At 39.8% G+C, this 21581-nt stretch overlaps 2 protein-coding genes across 4 annotated transcripts in view; both read right to left on the bottom strand.

Annotated features, from left to right (window-relative positions):
- Positions 1-1978: 1978 nt before the first annotated feature.
- c13h5orf15 (chromosome 13 C5orf15 homolog) lies at positions 1979-10936 on the bottom strand. 2 transcript variants are annotated; one of them, XM_032533402.1, is made up of 3 exons: positions 10667-10936; positions 4378-5162; positions 1979-3462 (listed from the first exon to the last, which is right to left on the bottom strand). In XM_032533402.1, exons 1-3 carry the CDS (start codon positions 10785-10787, stop codon positions 3328-3330), a joined length of 1041 nt encoding a protein of 346 aa, XP_032389293.1. In that variant the 5' UTR covers positions 10788-10936; the 3' UTR covers positions 1979-3327. The 2 variants fall into 2 exon arrangements, with proteins under 2 accessions (XP_032389293.1, XP_032389294.1); XM_032533403.1 differs by having other exon boundaries at positions 10676-10866.
- A 1537-nt stretch (positions 10937-12473) lies between these two features.
- vdac1 (voltage-dependent anion channel 1) overlaps positions 12474-21581 on the bottom strand; it is a 9963-nt gene continuing 855 nt past the window's right edge. For both annotated transcript variants that reach the window (XM_032533404.1, XM_032533405.1), the window contains exons 2-9: positions 19599-19668; positions 18548-18597; positions 17395-17547; positions 17127-17179; positions 16024-16251; positions 14975-15125; positions 14255-14312; positions 12474-13525 (exon numbers count right to left, since the gene is read on the bottom strand). In XM_032533404.1, the coding sequence (XP_032389295.1) occupies positions 13434-13525; positions 14255-14312; positions 14975-15125; positions 16024-16251; positions 17127-17179; positions 17395-17547; positions 18548-18597; positions 19599-19665 (852 nt within the window). In that variant the 5' untranslated portion in view covers positions 19666-19668 and the 3' untranslated portion in view covers positions 12474-13433. The remainder of the gene's footprint in view (positions 13526-14254; positions 14313-14974; positions 15126-16023; positions 16252-17126; positions 17180-17394; positions 17548-18547; positions 18598-19598; positions 19669-21581) is intronic.

Raw genomic sequence — 21581 nt, 5'->3', positions numbered from 1 at the left:
GTATTTTAAGCAAGAACATTTACTATTTACGATACATTATTCATTCACAAAGAAAATTGGTGTCCTTAAAGGTTGGATTTTCCCTCATTTTTTAATCAAGGCAATAAGATCAATTTCCAAAAGATGATTTTTTTTATTCCTCTTTTTTTTCAACTTAAGCATGTGTTCCTCTACTCATGAGCAGAACTGTATTCGTGAACTTGTTGAGTTAATTACTTGATGTCGTGCTGCAGTTCAAAGTACATGTAAAAGGGATTTGTTGGTTTCTGACCAGGTAATGTGCAATAGTGTGTGTCGTCCCACAATCTGTGGCAGCCATTAATGAAAACTACACTAGTCAAGGATGCCTATGTCCCCCTTGGTCTGTTTTCCTTTCTCTCTGCTGTTTCCCAGCTTTAAAAGACAGACATGCCACGATAGACTTTTTTATTCACGCACAGCTTTTCTTCCTTTGGTGTTACTCCAAGATTCTGGGTAATTGTGGCCCATAATGGTTCCGAGCACACATTATTACAAAAAGTATAAAAGTGTTGAAAAGTTTTTCAGCTCAAATTACCCTTTATTATGCTGACACGTGTTTCACACTAAGAGTAAAGCAGTCAAAAACCAATTCCATTTTCTCGGGCTACATTTGGATGTGGAGTCAGTAACATGCGCTTGCTTTCTTGTCTCTTACACAGTATGTGGTACCACTCTGCTCTCATTCAATTTGTTAAAGGACACAGCAGCAGATCTGACAACTGAAACACAGTTTGGTCTGATCAGGTATTTGTGTGTGCATACTGCCTCCTTGTGGTAGTTACTTATTATTATTAGCAGTCCTGATTCTGGAAACGGCTGTAGGCCTTTTTCACAGAAGATATTTAGACAAGTCACAGTAGGAATAGCACAGGTGTAAATAATGAAATTCACGAGGGCTGAATTCCTTTTAGCTGTTTTCTAAATTCAGGGTCCTGGTGCTGTGCATGCTGACTCACTGTCGCCCTCACACTTGAACATAACGGAGCCACCGTATGTTATTAGTAACGCCTGTTTTTGCCTTTTGTGAAAAGGTATTTTGGATGTCAGTTCACATCAATTACATACAGAAAACGCAACCATCAGATAGAGAACCACAACTTGTCACACTGCAGCAGTTGCTTTTTATTTTCTCAGATTAAACATCGGATCTAATGTAGATAAAATGCTCTTTTGCAGATGAAGTACGCCTCAACTGTTGCTAAATGTAGATTTGTATGTTCTAAAATCTACACCCTTTACAAATTTAGCCTATAAATATATATTATAGCTTTTAACCAAAATTTCAGCTTGTGCTGTGACTGCCATAGCGAGCCTATTAGACTAGACTTAGACTTAGACTATTACGATCAAAAGGAGCTGCCGGTCTAGTTAGTAATGCCAAGGTAAGCTGGGCAATTACTCCAAAGAGAGCTAGATAACAGAAGGCTCTGATGTAAATATTCTCTATATCAGACTCAAAATAAAATCTGTCAGAAGAGAATCTTAGATGAATCACTTGAGCAGTTCAAACATGAAAGCATCAATCACAAAAAGTAAAGACACAGGTAGGACTTTGTACACAATTTGTGCTTTATTGACAGAGCTTATACAGTTTCTACTGTTGATTGCAAGAGCAGTGTTGATCCATCACCTTTCCCCAGGACACCTCCTCCCCTCATATTCCAGCTAATATGACTGAACGGCACAGTGAAAATCGCATTATCAATCTAACCACTGTGTAGCTCTACATACGGGCAGGATAAATGAAAATAACTGGCAGAAGGCGACGACAGATTGATAAACAATACATGGATTCATGTGGAAGTTATGGCATGTTAATTGAAGGCATGAGAAGGCAACGGACAGAAAAACATGCAGCTATGACCTGTGAGGAATAAGAAATAGAGTCATGAGTGACAAACAATGTGGCAATGACAATGTGGTCTGCCGGTGGCAATGTGCTCTGTTCTTGTTTTTCTTTTGTGGTTTTTGCTCACACGGTCCACGGTTTGGACTGTAACTGCACACAGTCTTCTGGTAATGAATGGTATAAAAGTTACCATCAGTCCACACAGAGCAGACAGTAATTCTGATGATGAACAGAGATACCAGTCCACCACACTGTACTCTGACAGGAGGCAACTACAAATGAAAAGTCATGTGCAAGTTGTATTTTGCCAAAATGAAGACCAGAAATGATTGCTAGAGACTTCACCGAAGTCATAAAACAAAGAGGGCCAGCCCCGGGATTTTCTGCATAGCAAAATCTGGGCAGTAGAACAGGTACCGTAGAGTACGTAAGTAAAATGACAAACAAGGAAAAACTCTTCTCCCATACATTACGTAAGTACATTCTAACCTGAACAATATTCAGTACCTGTCTTCATTTAAATGGCTTAAACACGTGGACAGACCCCTCACCTGAAGAGTAGTCCCCCTCCTTGACTTAATGTGCAGCTTCATTTCCCAACATGTAACAGGGATTTTACATCTCTTATATAATGTAAAATCAGTTTGCACAGTTTTGGTTTTAAATTTCAGTGAAAATGTGATATCTTTGTTAGATAAAGAAAATCACATCAAATTCATTTTTTATCAAATACTAAGGAATATTTTGACTTTGTAAATTGTAATCAATTTTCTCAATATGTCATTTTTTATAATAGTTTACAGCATTCTAACATGAGCAATGGCCAGTTTTTTTTGTGAATGACTGCATTTAAATAACTTCTCCTAGATTGCTGCTTTGTTTGCATACATACACCTTTACAATACAAAAGTATGCGTGACACAAGCACAACAAATGCATTGTGTGTCGATTCATATATTGGCTAACTGCTGAGAGAAATCCATCAATAATCTTGGGGTAAATAATCAACTGTTATAATTAAGCATTATATATTATCACCTAAATTCGTCCTATCCTTAAAGTGAGTATTTAACATTAAGACAATATGCAAGAGGGGAAACTGGTGTAGAGGGACCATAAGGCTAAAAACACTCCCAAAAAAGACAAATTTAAGATCCTAATAAATCAAAATATGAAATCCTATTAAGTCATTAATTGCGGGAAAACAGGACAAATAACATTAAACTAATACAACAAATAAGAATAACATAACAAATCTCTCTATGCAGACAACAGAAAAGTCCTGAATAAACAAAATTCAATCCCAAAGACAGAATGTTCTCCAGTTGGCCTGTAAAGCAAGAGAAAGCATTAATCAGGCTCCATGACAAAGCACAGATCTCAACAATGTGACTGACCAGGCAGGAAGGCCAACTGGCTTTGTGCAGGACTGGACATATTGTTCTTCTGAACGTGGATCAGAAAATGTAGTCTCGGGTCATCTTGAGGGAGGGCATGGCCTCGTTGACGTTTTGGTCCAGGCGGTGATACTCCACGGTGTTGCGGGAACACAGACCGTCCTTCCAGCGCCGACTCTGAGCCAGGAGGAAGATCTGAAAAGAAGAGAAATTGTTTTTAATAAAATTAGCTAAATGCAGATAGAAATCAAATATGATAGATGTACAAGTGCTTATCAAGCAAAATGATTTCTTGGTTGACAGGCTAAAAGAAAAGATTAAAGACTACATAATTGGGATCCTTACTTCAGCTGTGAAACCCAAATTAACATGGAGCCAGCGTAATACCTTCCTCTGCTGATTTGACAGGGAGGACTTGTTCCTCTAGAAAGGCTATTGTGCTACATATCATCTAATATTCTACAATGTGGTGTTTTGTTTAAAATACAGAGCTTGATTTGTTTGGCGGAGGATCTTTACCGTTTTTGTTACATTGTAAAGCACTGCTGTTTTTTTGGCAGGTTGTGCGGTTGAGGAAACGGCTGTAAATGGCTTAGGAAAGTCCTCATTGTTTCACTCCCAAGTTTAATTAAAAAATAATTTTAACCCTGATCAAAGTACAGCAGGACTTTATAGGACCGTGTGATTGTCATTTTCTTTTATCTATAAACCTACTGATTATTTTTTCCCAATAATCAACTGTTCAATCAATGTGAAAAACTGCCAGTGTAAGGTCACGAGCCAAAGGTAAAATCTTAGGCTATGGATATCAAAATGCTTAATTTGTCTAAACAATTGTCTAAAGCACAATACACATAAATATATATGTATATATATATATATATAACAAAGAAACCTCAGATTTGAGATGCTCTTATCCAAATTGTTGGTAATAAATTTTGTCTATCAATAATTAATAGTTTCAACAACATGCTGACAATGTAAACTTTGCAGTTTACAGAAGCTAAATGCTGAGGTAATACCAGCCCTGTGCAAACGAGACTTATGTTGCATCATCATCTCTGGCATCTACATCCTGAGCAGTTGCCCGGCTGTCGTGCCAACACTCACCTTCCTCTTGTTGTGATAGGTGATGTAAACGATTGCCACCAGGAAAGCCAGAATGACCAGATGAAAGAAGAAGTGAGAGTCCTCATCCTCTGTGTTGTAGCTGTCTGCTCCCTTGTAACGGGTCACCTCCATACCGTCTGGCTGCAGCCTGCTCACAGTCCTGTCTTTGACATCATCTTCATATCCTTCGTTGTTACTGTAGACAGTGTCGTCATCGTTGTCTTCATCTGGGTAACCATCCGGATCCATATGAGGTGCTGGTAATTTGTCAGTGGGCTGCAGCAGGTCTGCCTCAGTGTCCTGCAGTGTGAACGAGTTCAGGGTGTTGGCGGGTTTGGAGATGGCGGCTGGTGTTTCTACCTCTTCCGTGACAGGTTCAGGGGCTAGGGCAGAAGTGCTGGGAACTTCTGGACTAGAAGCTGGGGTGGTTTCGGAAGCAAGTCCACCTGTTGTATTCTTTTTGTCTGGTTTCTCTCCAGCCACATCTGTTCTTGTGTCCCCATTGCTAACATTTGTTTTCTGCTGTGTATTATCAGAGCTGCCAATGATGGTGACTGGATTCGTTTTCTTATGCATGTTAGACATTTTCGGTGTAATGGCTATTGTGTGGTTGTCTTCAGGAGCATCTTCCTCTGTTGATGCGGAGATATTGCCAGCAGTTGTGGAAGGATCCTTCGTTGAAACCTGTTGAGATGGCGGAGGCTCTGCGCCACCTGGCTTCTCGTTCACAATGGTCAAATTAAGATTCTGAGATGCGTTTTCCCCCGGTTTCCCTTGGATTGTTACTGTAAAGTTAGAGTAAATAACAATGCAAGACAATAAACATTAGGTTACAAAAATAAGGTTCATGAATAACTCCTTAAAACACTTCGATACAGCCACTTGAAAAGGTCTGTCTTGCAGGCTAAACAGAATATGCATTTTCAATCAAGGAGGGGTTCTTCATTTACCACTTTCTAAACCTAATCGCTAATAATGCAAATTCAATCTAAGCTAGGCCTGCACAATTCGGGGAAAAATATGAATCATGATTTTTTTTTTGCTTAGAATTGAGATCACGATTCTCTGCCATGATTTTCTTGACCATGACAAAACAAAAGAAATTGTCAGTAGCAAACAGATTTTTTTGACACCTTTAGCACATTGCTCATCACCACAAAAATTGTAATTGTTTGTAAATTGAAGTTATTTAAGAATTTAAATTGTGAACAGGGTGAATTGAGATTGGGATTTATAACGATTAATTGTGCAGGCCTAATCTGAGCTTTCAGTTTCAACTCATTTCAATATCTACACTTTCATTTAAATTTTTTCTTGTCTTTTTGTTGTTGTGCCCTAATCCCATGACTGCTGCTGACATAGTCCCTTTCACACAGCCTGTTCAAGGCGGGAATGTTGCGTCTTTAAGTTACCTTGCCATTTGTGTGAAAGTTACAAATGGCGTTTTTCCACAGCATGGTACCTATTAGGGATGAGCGAGTACAGCATTATCTGTATCTGTATCTGTTTTACCACATGAATATCTGTATCTGTTACCACATCGAATTATCTGTATCCGGAGCCGTAATGGACTGGGCGGGGCCTAACCCGGAAGTGGTCAGATTTAACCAGGAAGTGGGTGGGTTGTCTTGAATGTGGGGCTTAACCGGTAGTTATTTAAGATGCAATTGATATGAGTTGATCAAAAATTGTTATATTTATTGCTGATTTGAAAACTATTTAAATGACAGCATCGAGCTTCAGATCAATGGTGTTGTCATGGTAACAAACTATACAGAACGTTCTGCAACAATGAATACAACACATGCGGTTACAATTATGAGGTAAAATGTAATGAACAAGAGTTTTCATACTCAATATAACTTTCTTTTTTTAACTTTTTATTTTTGTATGATCAGTGTGATTTTTTTTGTTTTTGGTTCTTTTTTATTTTTTTTATTTCCACACAAGTGGGTGTGTGTGTGTGTGTGGTGTGGTGTGTGTGTGTGTGTGGTGTGGCAGTGACAGTAAAATAAAAAAAAAATAAAAAAATCTCCAATGGCAGAGACGCAACGGGAGTTGCATTTGAATCCAGCAGCACGTCTGAAACCCACGTTCACCAGAAATCTACTGGTTACTATGTAAGAACTACAAACCCCACGTTCACCAGAAATCTAATGTACTAGTAGACTACAACACGTCACAGAAATTGTACTATGTAGAACTACAAACACGAGTTAAAACAAACCTGAAGCTGAAGAACCCTAAATGTTAAAGGAACAAATCCGCAGACCGAATTGACTGAAGGAGCGAGAGAAAGAGAAGAGAGAGCGCATTCTCCTGTTCGTGTGTGTGTGTGTGTGTGTGATTGATCCGAGCGTGGTTGTAGGGGGGGGGGGGGGGGGGGGGGGGCTTCGGGGGCGCTGTGATTATCACAGAACGCTGCGTGGCCAGTTGAGGAGTTGTATTCAATCAGAGTACGGAATTGACTCATATTACTGGATAATACTTGTACTCGGCAAAAGTCTTATCCGTACCGGATACTCGTTTCAGCCGGATACTCGGATCACCCCTAGTACCTACTCAGGTACTTTTAGTACTACCTCAGTCGAGGTTCCAAGCGAGCTGAAGCGAAACCAAAAGGTGACGTGGAAAGCTGCAGACTACTGATTGGTCGGAGAGACTCGTCACTATTAGCGGCGTCATCATTACTAGTGACAGACTGGGGGTGTCCTGAACAAACCCGTTTTTTACTGCCTCTGCTTCTTTAAATTTGTCTTCAGGCTGTGGCAACAGCCACTGCTGAGAATCAAAAACAACACACCTCTGACGTTCTGTGTGTGTGTGTGTGTGTGTGTGTTGCATTTAGGTCAAGGCAGTTTCCTGCTATGACAAGCAGCCACGGCTCACCTCACGCATGAGGCGGTACTTAGGGCTGCACGATTATGGCCAAAATGATAATCACGATTATTTTGATCAAAATTTGAGTCGCGATTCTCTCAACTGATTTGTAGATTTTAACCAAAACAAATTTATTGTCACATAGGCTATTTATAACTGAGAGAGGAGTGTGATGGGACCTACTCACAGAGACACAGAGATCATTATGAACGGGTCCAGCACGGGTCGAACGGCGGACACACACGTCGTGTGTATGAAACGTCTTTATCATTACAGCGCTGCATTTTTATGAACTATGATATTCTGGCCATGGGTCACATCTCTGGTCCAGGTCCAGGTCCAGCAGCTCCGTCTCACACGCTGTTACTCTACCAACTGAAGTTAGTGGCATTCAATAACTTCTTCTGTGTTCTTCGCCGTGGCGGCCGCGATAGCAGTTACCCGCGGAAACACTGGTACAAAAACAAGTTTGCCCCCTCATACTTAACAATATACAGTGTGTTAATAAAACATTAAAACTGTAGACCAATGTCAGAAGTGTGGACCGGGCCGCTGTGTGGCGGGGCGCGGAGAGTAAGAGGAGAAAGAGTAGGACGAGAGAGCGTAGAAAGATCCCACACAGGCACGGCTTTACAGATGAAATGGGTCATGTAACGCAAAATTAAACCGTATCCATATAAACAGCATTGCAGCGGATGCGAGGACATTAGCACCGGTGCGTCCTAGAGGAGCTAACAGCTAAACGACGCTATAGCACTGACTAGCACTGCTCACTGCTGTTGTCGGAAAAACAAGAGATGGGACAAAGTGTTGCGTTTACTGGTAAACTGGTAAACCTTGAAACTGACGTATTACCGACAGCTATCTGTTGAGATTTCCTCACGCTACTCTGTCCTCTGGGACTGTCTAAATCTAGAAACTTAGCTGCGCGGTGCAGTGAACTACTCTGACTGGCTCATGAGCAGACGGTAGTAGCGGGAGATTGGCTTTGCAAAAAACCCGGAGCGTTCTATGAAATGACGCTTTATAAAAAATAATCGCTCGATCACGCAAATTTGATCGTGGAAAGTCCAAATCGTGATCGCGATTAAAATTCGATTAATTGTGCAGCCCTAGCAGTACTACTCTGTAATGGAAAAAGGAGGACGTGGCACCGCGGCCGAGTCAAGGCGAGTCGAGCAGGTACCATTAATGGCAAAAAAATGGCAAAAGACGGAATGCGGGACAGGGTTGTTGCGCCTTTACGCCGGCAGCGGAGGAAGTCACAGAGCCATAACACAGCCGAAACGTCTGTTTGAAAGGGACAAGAGGCATGGTGGGAATACATGCAATACGATACACGAGTTGACCCACGAGCAGGGGCGGCATTATGTCGCCTCTGCATGGTTCTGTGTGAATCAACAAAGCCAGCATAACTGCTGACCTTTATTGCTGAACTATTGCAGAATCTCTGAGTGAAACAAGTGTAGATTGTGTACGTCGATGTTAGCCAGGTTTTCCAATTTTTTTAACCCATTTAACTTTATAACAGTATAACATACATAACATTTTAGTTATGTATATTGATAATAAAAATGAGGTATTGTCATTTTATGAACAGTAACAGTTACTGACTGTGTCTTTAAATTAGAGCTTAACTCAGTCTTGTGTATCTGGCCAGTTTTCCTGAATCAATGACACCACTTGATTTAACCAACAAGTGTCAACATTATTTCATCCTGTGGGACTAGGAGGCGCTGCTTAGGGAGGGGAACACTAGGAACTTGAAGCACGAGGTAAGACGTCTCTAAGAGAAGAAAGGGACTATTCATAAACATGGGCCGTGGCCAGCATTAATAACCACTGAACAGGAGATCTTTGAGGCAGCAACCTCAACAACATAAAACAGCATTTAGGAAAGTCAGCCATAAAGACTGAGTAACTGGGTTACTTAATATTTAATCATGCTTATAATATGTCCTTAAATCTCACATCTCATTAACAGGTGATGAGGGAACTTCCTCCACTCTTTTGCAAAAGTTTTACTTTTTTGCTTCTTGGATCAGTTTGAGATTCAGATTAAACCCATATACGAAGATGATTGAAAATTAATGAAGAAAAAAATGTATGAAGCCACTGGTTTAGTGCAAAGCCAAAGGGTCATCCACAGTATAAGGACAGCAAATTAATGATATGTTCTGATCTGATTTCATGAACCAATACTAAACATTAGCTTATGTAACTCCAAATGCTGCAAAAGAGGATGAAATGTGAAGTCCATGAATGTTACTGATATGTTTTGTCCCTAACCAACAGACTATGTCTATGTATTTTTGTTCCAGTGCCTCTTTACCACAGTAATACATTACAGAGATGGTCTGTTTGAGTGAGTACAGTGAGAATGATAGTAATATTTTTAAAAATGAAATAGGCCTAAGACGTGATTTTTCCAAGCAAACACAAGGCTGCAACCTGACAGTTGTGCAGGCATGTAGTAAACATGACATTCAGTCTTCATTTGAAAGACCAAATCAATACCAATGACCTTATCTCAACAGATTTAAGCAAATAAAAACAGCACGCAGTAAAAGTGAATTTGTGCAAGATAGAGCCTTCTAATGAGCCTTTACTGTGGTCCCAGTTCCTTGATCGTAAACTTCAAAAGGTATTCTTTATAAGCTGTAGCAGTAACTTACTTACTTATTTACAAGGACATCAGGACCAAGTCAACTTATCTCACCACCACAAATCATTACTGCTAAGGAGTCCTCGCGGGGCCTCACAAAGTAGACAATGCCATTTTCATTAGTCGAAACAGACATTTAAGTTAACTGGTCGAACTTAACGCTATCCAAATAGGCAGGCTGTAACTTGTAAGGTTACCGATCTTGAAGTTAGATAGAAAAATATGAATTCCCTTTTCCTGGTTTCGAGAGCTATTATTCCACTCTTCTAGTCTTTCTACAGTTACTATTGCTATTTAGTTAAGGCCAAGCCAGGGAACTTCATGCAAACTGTACATTGAATTAAAAGAAATACCGTCTCAACGACCTGACGTTAACGTAAGAACATTTTAACGTTGTTACTTTCAACTTGCAATCTCGTGACAGACACATTTCAAAACGGTTCTCAGAGGGACGTCACATTTACAGCCTTATAACGTTATAACGCTTCACATTTGGGAAATTACTTGGTTGAACTGTACTGTAAAACGTTCATAACAACTCGATTCAAAAGAGCTATTTTAAATCACATCGTCCCTTCTCACCTGAAACCATGGTTTCTAGCATGACGTACAAGCCAACTAGCTACCGTAACATCGCAGTAACGTTAGCTAGCTACCTGACACTGGCTAGCTAACGTTAGCAGTTCTGTTAGTTGGTTGAAAAAACAGTCATTATCTCAGGTACTTCATAAAAGTATTACATACCTTCAGTACCGTTATTTACTGGAGCTGACAGGCAGCCGCTGGCGAACAGTTGGAGGCAAATAACCAGGGAAAGAGCAAACATATTTCTTCCGCTTCGTCCCATCTTTCCGCACGTCGCCATGTTGATACTTGAGTAACTGAAGAGGCGTGGTTTCGCATGGCCACATATGTGGTAGAGTGAAAATGTGTTCAGGGGGGGTCATGAAAAGTGGATGCATGAGGTCTGATGTACTCAATGCTTACTTTGTCACTCCAGAATAGTATATTTGTGGTAAGGACCTGGTCAAAGCCTGAAAATACAACCTAATAAAGTTGGTTTTATATTGGACGTTGGATATTCGACACATTCGAAAAATCTATTATGCAGCTTGCCCTTCGACCAGTCTATGTCAAATCCCTTGTGTTGAACTGTTGAATTGCTCAAAGCTTATTTTTCCAAAAACTCCATCCTATGATTTTATAAGTATTTGTTATGTAAATAAATGCTATAAATCTATTAAGAAGCTTGACCTTTTGACCTATTCATGTCTAAACACTTTTGGTGCACTCAGCAAACTCTATTGCACAAACCTTATTTTTCTTAGTTTGTGTTGTCGTAGCAACATGCTCATTCATGAGCTTCTTTTTTGTGTCTCTTACAAGTATAGCGAACAACCATAAAAAAAAGCTTTGTATGTAAAAAAGTTAGCTGAGTTTAACAAACGTGTTTTGACATGAATAGGTCAAAAGGTCAAGCCACATAATAGATTTATAGCATTTTTTTACATAACAAAATCATTAAAAAATCACAGGATGGTTTTTTTGAAGTAAAAAAAGAAGCTTTGTGCAATGTGTAAGAAAGTTCAAAAGGGCAAGCTGCACAATAAATTTTTGGAATGTGTTAAATAGCCACCGTCCAACATAAAACCAACTTTACCATTGTGAAGCTACATAGAGTTGTTTGTGAAGCCATTAGATTCCCCCCTTATCATTTGTGATTTGTCATATATATTTATATATGTATTCAGTGTTTTCACCCAAACACCAAGTTCAAGAGCTATTTAGACACTTTCTACACTTTGTTTGGAGAAACCATACGGCACAACAAAAGTTGGACAAAAAAATTGTTCAGTCAGCCGTCCTTGCTATTGTTTTCACTTCTGATCATGTCAATAAATGATAAAAGAATTAAACAATCGTGGTATAATCATACCGGCCAATGCCAAACATACCAAGAAATATCCAATCCATCATTTGGTTTTCTTTAGGATTTGTGGGACAGTGAGGCTGTAGTCCTCCTAAACCAAGGTCCAGAGCGAGGTCAGTCATGCAATTGTCTACAGATTCTTTTTAAACACGTTCAAAGATTCAATCGACTAACTGTATTATATACAACCAAATATGCTGGTTTTATTTCATATCATTATAAATCTTTGGGTTTTAAGTTTAATGTAAAGTTGTCACCATGGGCTATGGTTAATTGTGGTATGACTTCATTATTTTCTGATATTTAATAGAGGATTAACAGATAATATACAATAGATGAATCAACAACAAACATAACTGTTAGTCGTCACTGTAGATTGACCTAAAAATGAACCTTGTGATGCCAATGAATATCAACATCAGACAGAAAGTATCTATGTAATCTCCTGCCTTAAAACGCTTTTTAAATTCTCCTCGGCTATCACATATGGCCAATTTGTTTGTTCAAAAGCATTTTCAAAGAATTTCAAATAAACATGGGCTGAAATTAGTCAGTCAGAAATCGGTCAGTAAATGCTGGTCATTATGTGGCAAAGGCAGAAGAACAAACGCAAATCACAAACTGGTTCAAGGTGTTCTTTATTTAATTCAGGGAATGACAATACTGTCAAATACACCTAAGCATGTTTTTCCATAACCAGTTGTGGAAGACTACCATTTCCTGTCCACTGTAATTATTTTCATCCCCCCTCAAAGAAGTACTGTAACTCTTATCCAGAGAAGTTTAACTGGGTGCATGACAGGTTTCCCTTCCTTTGCTCAACCAGGAAGAATTGAGAGCTCCTTGCCTTTGTAAGACTTCACAGGTGGATTAAACTATGCAACACTGTCAATAAAATATTATTTTCCTATTTGTAACAAAAGACATTTTTCACACCAAATGCACAGACACAAAAAACAAATGAGACGAAAACACAGAATGTCCACATTGGAGTGTAGTGTCTCTTAGAGCTAATGACAGCTTCACACCAGGGACAACTAACCCTTCCCATTGTATAATATATCAAGACAGACATAAGAGTTCTCCTGTGCGGAAGCGTGGAAAAACAGTTATTTCCCCACTACAACTTTTAAGAAATGAGTAACCTTAATGGCGCTATGCAACAGCACCATCTGGAGGTGTAACTACTCAAGTGTACTCTGACTGCCCTTTGCACTGGAAAGCAGAGAGACAAATTAAAGCATTGTGTATGAATGTAGTGAAATGACAAACATGATTATACTCAATGTTACATTTTCTTTGTAAGCTATACAATTCAAGATAAAACTCTCTGTTAAACGGTAATAGTTTTGTTCTGAAACCGGCTTCTTATTTTCAAAATATTCCCTTAAAGTGGTCCTTTAAAATTGGTAGATCGTTGCAAGAACAATTTGACCTTTATGCTGTCTTGCCTCCAGCTATAGCATGTCTAGGGGACACAGGGGTTTTGTGAGGGTAGGCTAATCAATAAAGGATTTGGATTTTTTTAGGTGGGGAGTGCATGTGTGCTGGGAGGACCGGACGGGCATCCGCCTCATCCTCCTACGCCTGGAACTCAAGGCCGAGACCAAGCTTGTGGCCACCAGCATTGATGTTCTTGCCATCAAGGAGAGCAGAGAGTGTCAGCTTGATTCCTGCAGAAACAAACACAATGCATAATTTAGCAAATAATCCTTGAAACAGTCTAAAACTGTATTTAGATTAGGTTTACTGAATTATTCCATCCTTGATTTATCAAAGAACTCACCTCTACTTTCCATGTCAGTTTCCCTTTCAGCATTTAACCTCAAAGCCCATCTTTCTGTAATGTTGCTACCATTGTTTATCATTGAGAGGTTTTAGTTGTTGGCTGTACATAACCCTTAAAAAACACTGTGCAAAATTACTCTGATAGCTGTTATATTTTTTACCTGAGCATCAATGTATGCATCAATATTGTTTCTGTATTGTTTCTGTTTAGAGTATGTATATATTGTGAATATATTAGTGTGTATATTTTTGTTTTGGTTGTTTTTGTATGTGTAAGCACATTGTGAGCAACAATGCTCGTATGTGTCCTCATACCTGGCAAATAAAGCCGATTCTGATTCTGATGTATATCTAAATAAAAAAGTCATAAAAACTCTGCTATGGAGCAATATTATGATCAAGGTGTACTCTGTGCATGTTTAGTACAAAAAGACGTAGTAGTTAATTTGGAATGATCCACATACACATCCAAATTCCACTGTTCAGATTCGGACTTAATTCTACTTTAAGAAAATCCTGGTTAAATTGTACTTTGTCTTAATTGAATAAATGTTGACATATTGTGGTCTTTGTAAACATGGTCAGTGTTTTTGCCTATACAAAACTGCCCTCACCTGGCTTCAAAGTCTGAGTGTAGCCCAGGCCCACAAGGCTGGAGTTGTTCACCTTGGCCTGTTGAAAAAGATACACAGAACACGTATTAATAACAGATAAAAAGGGTATCATGCCAATGGTGTGCAATGTATTGCCTGCTCTGACCAAAATAAATAAAATCTAAATTGCAATTGATAGGTGCTACCACTAAAACAGCCTCACATCAGAATGGCATGTTGGTCACGTCATAACATGTAACAGTTTGAAAAAACATAGTTACACTAACAAACAACAATTCACAATAAATGGCTCTGCTGAGTGGGATTTAAGGATGTATGTAATGGACATTAGTATTGGCTTTTTTGTAGCATTCAGACTTCCCCCATACACCATTTTGGCTTGGATGAAGCTTCTCTCAGGCCCAACTAACTATGATGTGTTCACATGGTATTGCACCTATCCTTCCAGATTGGTCAGCTAGGCAGAACATGCAGCAAAGATTACGACCAAGATTTGAATGGAACAACATCATAACCCATCGTTGTTCATCTCGTAGAGACCCAGAATGTCCCTGTTGTCAAAGGGAGTTTAAGAATCTAATCCTGCACTATGAATTACATGTGAAGGGTGGGTAGGTTAAAAACAGGTATTCCTAATTAGGGACCCATAAAAGGACATTGTCGTCATACACCATGTGACTATACCACTACAACTACTACTTCAGGTTACACACTACTCACAGAGAAGGATGCATCAGGGTCAATCTGATACTTGGCAGCGATGCCAAAGCGGGTGTTGCTGTTTCCGGCAGTCCAGGCCAGGTTGACGGCTGTCTCCAGCTGGTCATTTACCTTCTGGTAGATGGAACCACCAAACTCTGTGCCATCGTTTCTGAAGACAAATGACAGATTGGTATACATTTAAACTGGGCCTTAAACGCAAATAGTGTTTTCCTACAGGTGATATTTTCCCCTCAAAGGGATACATTAAGGTTTGGTTTTGTAATTAAAGAGAATACCTTACTTGGTTTCTTGCATGTATATGAAAGAGTTCCACAAGGGGGTGCACTGTCACTAATGTAAAGTCAACATGATACTTTGTCTGACCTCAGATAACCACTTCAGCTGTAGACAAAAACAGACAAGCTTGGCGAGGGGGCACAGCGGGAAACAAGACCAACACTATGCTCTGTCCCTCCCTCTATCTGACTGTCCGACACTACCTCACTCTGCCTTTGCACTGGGGCCCTTTATGCCTGCCAACCACACACTGCACCTCACTTGCAATATAGTAAATCCCATCACCCTGTGTGTAAAAATAACTGCCAGGCACCTGCGTGCCCGGCAAACAGCCAAATTAGTGACTAGTCAGCCAGACAAGGACAAGAAATCAGGCTTCTGTTCAGTCGTCTGGACTCAAGTTCTTCACTTAAAACAAGAACGTCTAGCCTGTGTCTTATGTTCCTTCAACTACCGCAGGACAGAAACACTAACCTAATATCAGAATCTATAGCTTTATACATTGTTAAATTAGTTTAGGTTCAAGCATCAGAGCAGCATCAGGGCAATATGCATTCACTCTCTTTGCAACCTTACATTTAAATGAGCATGAACAGCACCATGGTCCTGCCATCAGCCATGGTCATTGTAGGCCATTACAATTCATAACATAACTCTAATACTACGAAGAGAAGCCACATAAGTTCAATAATTCATGATTGTGTGAGGTACAATGGAAGGATGCATGCTTGCACAATAATGACTATATCTGCTGCTTCATGTTGTCTTACACATTTGTATGTAGCTGGAACTCGTCTGTCTTGAATCCAACAGCAAAGTTGCTCTGGGTGATCCTGTTCCGGCCAGCCTCAAAGGTCATCTGGTAGCCGGCCAGCCAGCCCTCGTAGCCCACTACTGCTGCGCCGTGGATGGCTGTACCATTGATGTCGTAGTTAACGTCACAGCCAAGATTGATGTGGTCGCACTTGTAGCCCGTCTTGACCTTGCCGCTCTTTTTGCTGGCAGAGAGAACAGGTTCTTATGTCAGAAACCAACGTGTCCCAGATTTAGCAACATAACAATTACTATGACAATTAAAATAATAAAGAAGTGCCATTTATCAGGGCTACAGACTGCAACCATTTATTCACACATACTTACAGCCTTTTAGAGGCAGTGGGGCAAAATGTATAATATTTCTCTTTGCAATGTGCTCTTTATCTATTTACCCAATTTTAAGAGCAGGTTTCCTTCATTACTTTAGCCAGCACTGACAATGTAGCAGTGACCCTAGCGTGAAAAGTTAGCTAACTTAGCTAGCTGGCTAAAGTTAGCTAATTGGCAGTTGTGCTGTAGCTCACTGGTGCACTGATCTAAACAAACCCCTTTTACATGACTATATGTTAGCCAAATATTGTTTCTGTTTATTCTATCTTTACCTTGTAGACATAGTGTACTAATTAAGCAGTTGAAACTCAACTTTTTTCTTATCAATTGCCAGGTAGCTTACATGTTTGCTTGTTAAAATGTATGTATCCATTGTTCTAGTTAAATACTAAACACACATGTTTTATTTTCTATATCAGCCTCTGCCCATGTCTTTCCCTCTCTGTAGCCAACAGACATCAACCTGCTCACATTGGTAAAGGGCAAAAAAATACTAAAGAAAATTAGGTTATTTGACAGTTACCAACTGAAACTTTTTAGATAATCTGCTGACTCAAATTGCTGTAAGACATAAAAAGGTCCTTATTGTAAGTTTTATTTTGCAATGATTGTGTATACCTATTCACCATAACTATAAAAAAACGCATAATGAAATACATGACTTCACTCCACTGAACTCTTGACTTTAATTAACTCAATTTACATAGTTCTCTTAAGCTGTTCTTACCCGGTGTTTGGCGAGAAGGAGGAATCAAACGTGAGCTTTAGGCCCTTAGCCAACTGCGGAATAGGAAAGAAAGATAAAGCAAACAAAAATAAATTGAGTTTATTTAAACTGATCAAGTTTAGCATAATTGTTCATCAGATTAAACCAAAGTCTAATTTACAACATGGCAAATGGCACCAGTACTTGAGTGACAGGCCAATAGCAACCAAAATCACATTTTTTTTGGAAACATTTTAGATTGTCTTGGTCCCCACAACCCATCACCAACCTGGTCTTCAATGGTGATCTCAGTCCCCAGCGTGTTGTCGGTGTTCCACTTTTCTGTGAAGGTCAGTCCGTGCTCCGCCCACTTGTACTTGGTCTCCAGGGATCCAGCGACCTTGCTGGTCTCAGTGTTCGCAGAGCCTGTGCTGGTGAACTCCTGCGGATGAGTATTGGTGTCAGAAGCAATCAGAATTAAAAAAGGATGTATTTACAGACAGGTTAACTACGGTTATTATTAATGTCTTACACCAAATATATATTTTTAAATAGGTTTACATAGGGTTTTAGACAGTGATATAGTCCTGTAAACCTTGACTGTTTTGACAATCAATATATAATATATATATATATATATATATATATATATATATATATATATATATATACATATATATATATACATATATACACATACAGACACGCACAGAAACAGATCAGATAACCAGCAACCCCATTATCAGCCAGGAGCCTCTGAGGGTGTTGTCACACCTGTAGTTCTTTTGTTTGTTTTGGTCCGAATCAGTTTGTGAGTTAGTAAACTTGGAGAGATTTGCCCTTGGTCGGTTTGGTTGGGTTTGGCTTGAAACCTGGAAAATACAAGTGTACCAAATTGCCTCATTACAAATCAGGCAAGAACGTCCAGCCTTCTTATTGATCGGATATGTCTGGGCCCGGGAACAAGAAAGTAAATACAAAGAAGGTTGTGTGTTCTGGTCTAGTGGTCAAACCAGCTCATTTTATTAAATTATCAGACATTGTTTCGCAAGAGACGTTACTACGTCTGCTCTGGGAGACTTTGCTCTGCTCTGCCGGCGTCTATTGGTGAGCTTGACCGCAGTCTATTTATGGGATAGAAACTCTGCACACTGCTACATACCTGACTACAGGAGACATTAGCTCAGACTGGTGGAGTTTGTATAGTTGGTGCGGTTCGGGTACGGATCACGTTCCCACCTCTTTAAGCATGTCTTGGTACGCTTGTTTGGTCTACTTTTGGTGTGCACCAGAGTTTGACTGCCGAGTTCTCACCTGCCCAAACAAACCGCACCAGCAGGGCAAACAAACTCTAGTTCAATTCAGCCAGACTAAAGGCCGTTGGTGTGAAATCGCCCTTAAGCTGTGCAGTTACAATCTGACAACAACTGGCAATGACTTACAAGTCCATTCTCAGACTTTGTTTTCAAGTCCAGCTTGATGACCCCAAAGCCTGAAACAGACAATAGTGAATAAAAGATTAAAATGATGTTGGAATGACCATACAGATATAACATCCAATAACAGCCACATTATTAAAGTGGAACAAGCTTCTTAAAACGCAAGCACCGGATAGCCATTTAAACAAGTACTACTTTAATGGCAATAGTATTAGTCCTAACAATGCAAAATTATATTCAGTATTCATTCTCTACACCAATTACAAAATCCAGCAGACTTCCTTAACCAAAGGTGCAGTTTCCATCCTATGGAAAGGTCACCAGCTTCATAATCACTCAACTAATCTCAGTTTTGAAGCATTTCTGTGAATGTGATGGATTGCAGCCTAAGCCCGCAGGGAAACCCACAGTCTTGAATCAAAGTCCGTGCCAAACTGAATCAGTCGTCATGGTACAAATTAATCAGTCCGCTGCAACGTCTGGGAATTCCCTAGGTATTAAGTTGACACTGGGCATTATTCAGTAACCCTTGGGAGCATCCACCCTAACTGCAGGGTCTGTACTACTTGTCAACATTTGTTCAGATAGTGGCAAGCTCTAAATAGTACAGTAACTGGTTTGAATTATTTACTTTTATTTGGCATTGTGATAAAAATTATGTAGGTGCTGGATTTGTACAATGCCTGAAAGGAAGTGTTGCAAATCTAGCAAGAAATATACTTTAATTACAATTCAGCACAATATAGAAAGAAGGTATTGTTCTTCTAGCTGTCAGAGATACAGATATCATGTACTTAAAATGTGCACTCCACAGTTCGTACACATCACAGGTATTACACAGCCTAAAACAGTTGTTGAAACATGTCTCATCTCTTCAGTTACAAAGGTATCATGATGATTCATAAGAGGATTATTTTGAAAAATATTGTGCATCTCAGAATCACCTTCATGATCCAATTGTCATTGTCGTACACATCATGGCAAAATTCTACTGTGCATCTACATCATAGTGCTGTAAATGTAGATGAAATAAGTGAGTATGGTTGGTGCTTACCGTATCCCTTGGTAAAAACATCCCTGGCAGACTTGCCAAGGTCAATGTAGGTGGGAGGTACAGCCATTATCTGCAGAAAGAAAGTGGATGATCAAGGCTACAACTAAAAACAAGGCAGAAAACAAAAAATTCAGTAACCCAGTAACCACACTGTATCAGAAGAGCAGGCTGACAGATAAGATGCTGCTGAAAGAGGAAGGCGGGAGCAACTGGAGGTCACTAATGGATAGGAAAAGTGCAAATCAGATGTCATGAAGTTAGTGGTTGAGCTACACAAACAGGAGCAGAACAATTCTCACACACATTTGTTCAAACTTGTATTCCTATCAGTACAGAGGCCAGAGCTTGTATGCTGGTGCCACATTCTGCCATTAGTCAGTTTGGGTATTTTAAATACATGTCTTTTCATATGTGTTGGGTCCATATGTGTTTGTGTTACGTTATATTATGAATGTGAAAATGAACGGCTACCTCCTCTGTCAGGTCTAGCCACTGAAAAGAAACAAGCGGAGAAATCTCACCCAGTTCCGCTGGGTAAAGGATAGGGTTAGCCAGGCTCTCATTGGCTAGCTGTTAGCCAATCAGAGTCAAGCAGCTTAGCTCATTGAATATGAATGCGAACTAGCACAAATTGAGCTGAGTCTTCCTGCAGGCCTTCTATACCACGCTAGAATGGCTTGAAACAAGGTATACAAGGCATTTTTCCACAAAGAAATGTTACAGAGTCCATGGTAGAACTTCAAACATTACTACATGAAATACATGCGGCAGGGCCGCCTTAAAAGCTTTACCAATACATTGCCTGCCCATTCTGTTTACCACTACTTTACAATTTAGGGAAAGTGACTTTTGACACTAGAGTCAATTTCCTGAATCAAATTTTATGTTTCAAATTGGAAGAAACCAAGTTTAGAAAAGGACAATAAGGGCCAAGGACTGAAGCACAAAGCAGACTTATTTGCAAACCCTCTGGCTTGGCTGCATCCATGTAAAGTATGTATGAACTTCTTTGTCCTTCATTTGGCTGAACAACCTATTGCACAAGACATGTCTATTTCGTCATTATGTCTTATGGATAGATGAAGGTTCCATTTTTCATTGGCACAACAGTTATCAATATAGATTTGTTACGCAGGCCTATTGATAACATACATGTGCATATTGATAGTAGATAGAACAGGAATTCAAACAGTTTACCAGATGAATAGAAATTTTACGGCTATCAATTTCAATTAGAACAGAACAAGTGTTGTTGAAAAATGTTTCTCTATGTATGTACGCAATTATAGAGGGAACACATGAAGTTTATATTAAAATAACATGAGCTAAGGCTTGCTCTACCTCAAAAGCAACGCCATGATAACATTAAAAAAAAAAAAAAAAATTCTGCTCTTCAAACTCTGCCAATTCTTTCCTTCAAGCCTGTTCATTACAGTTTATGGGCACCCTCACCTTTTCTCAAGTCCAACCGTGTACTTCAATTGCAACATGACTATCACATCTACTGTTTTGGCCCCAGATGTTTCTCAGTAGCCACAATTTCATCTGCAAACTGGTCTCTTAAATAACAGCAACATCAGCTCTGACCCAACAAATGTCAATCTATCCCCTGTCATGTTCTAAGGCCCATGTCCAGCTCTAGCTGCCGCCCCCGGGAAACATTTAGGATGCCCCCCAGGACATGCCTCATAGGGGGACTGTGACCTTAAAGAAGCACTTGGACAGCAAGGGACTGACTAATGTCAGGCACATTAACGAATACACAAGTGGCAAGCTCACTAAGCCATCTACGCTATGCTCACACACACACGCCCAGTCTGCCAACACACCCCACTGCGCCTGAGTAGTTTTATGGCTTTCACACATGGCTACAGGCAGAAATGTCAGAGGCCGTTTAGGACAACCCTGTATACAGAATAAGGATATGCCTGCGAAATCTTGTCGCTGAGGTATACTGGGGTAATCTTGAATAACTTTAAGTTG

Source organism: Etheostoma spectabile, chromosome 13 (assembly GCF_008692095.1).
Source record: "Etheostoma spectabile isolate EspeVRDwgs_2016 chromosome 13, UIUC_Espe_1.0, whole genome shotgun sequence".
Taxonomy (NCBI): Eukaryota; Metazoa; Chordata; class Actinopteri; order Perciformes; family Percidae; genus Etheostoma; species Etheostoma spectabile.
Note: the sequence above shows the minus strand (reverse complement) of the source record. Positions and strands in the feature narration are given on the sequence as shown.

What these genes read in the sequence shown, in the direction of transcription:
- c13h5orf15 (XM_032533402.1), bottom strand. Translation starts at nt 10,787, where the DNA reads ATGGCGACGTGCGGAAAGATGGGACGAAGCGGAAGAAATATGTTTGCT. An exon ending in AGTAAATAACGGTACTGAAG is followed by an intron (nt 5,163 to 10,666) that starts GTATGTAATACT and finishes CTAACTTTACAG; the next exon opens with TAACAATCCAAGGGAAACCG. An exon ending in CCTATCACAACAAGAGGAAG is followed by an intron (nt 3,463 to 4,377) that starts GTGAGTGTTGGC and finishes TCTTCTTTTCAG; the next exon opens with ATCTTCCTCCTGGCTCAGAG.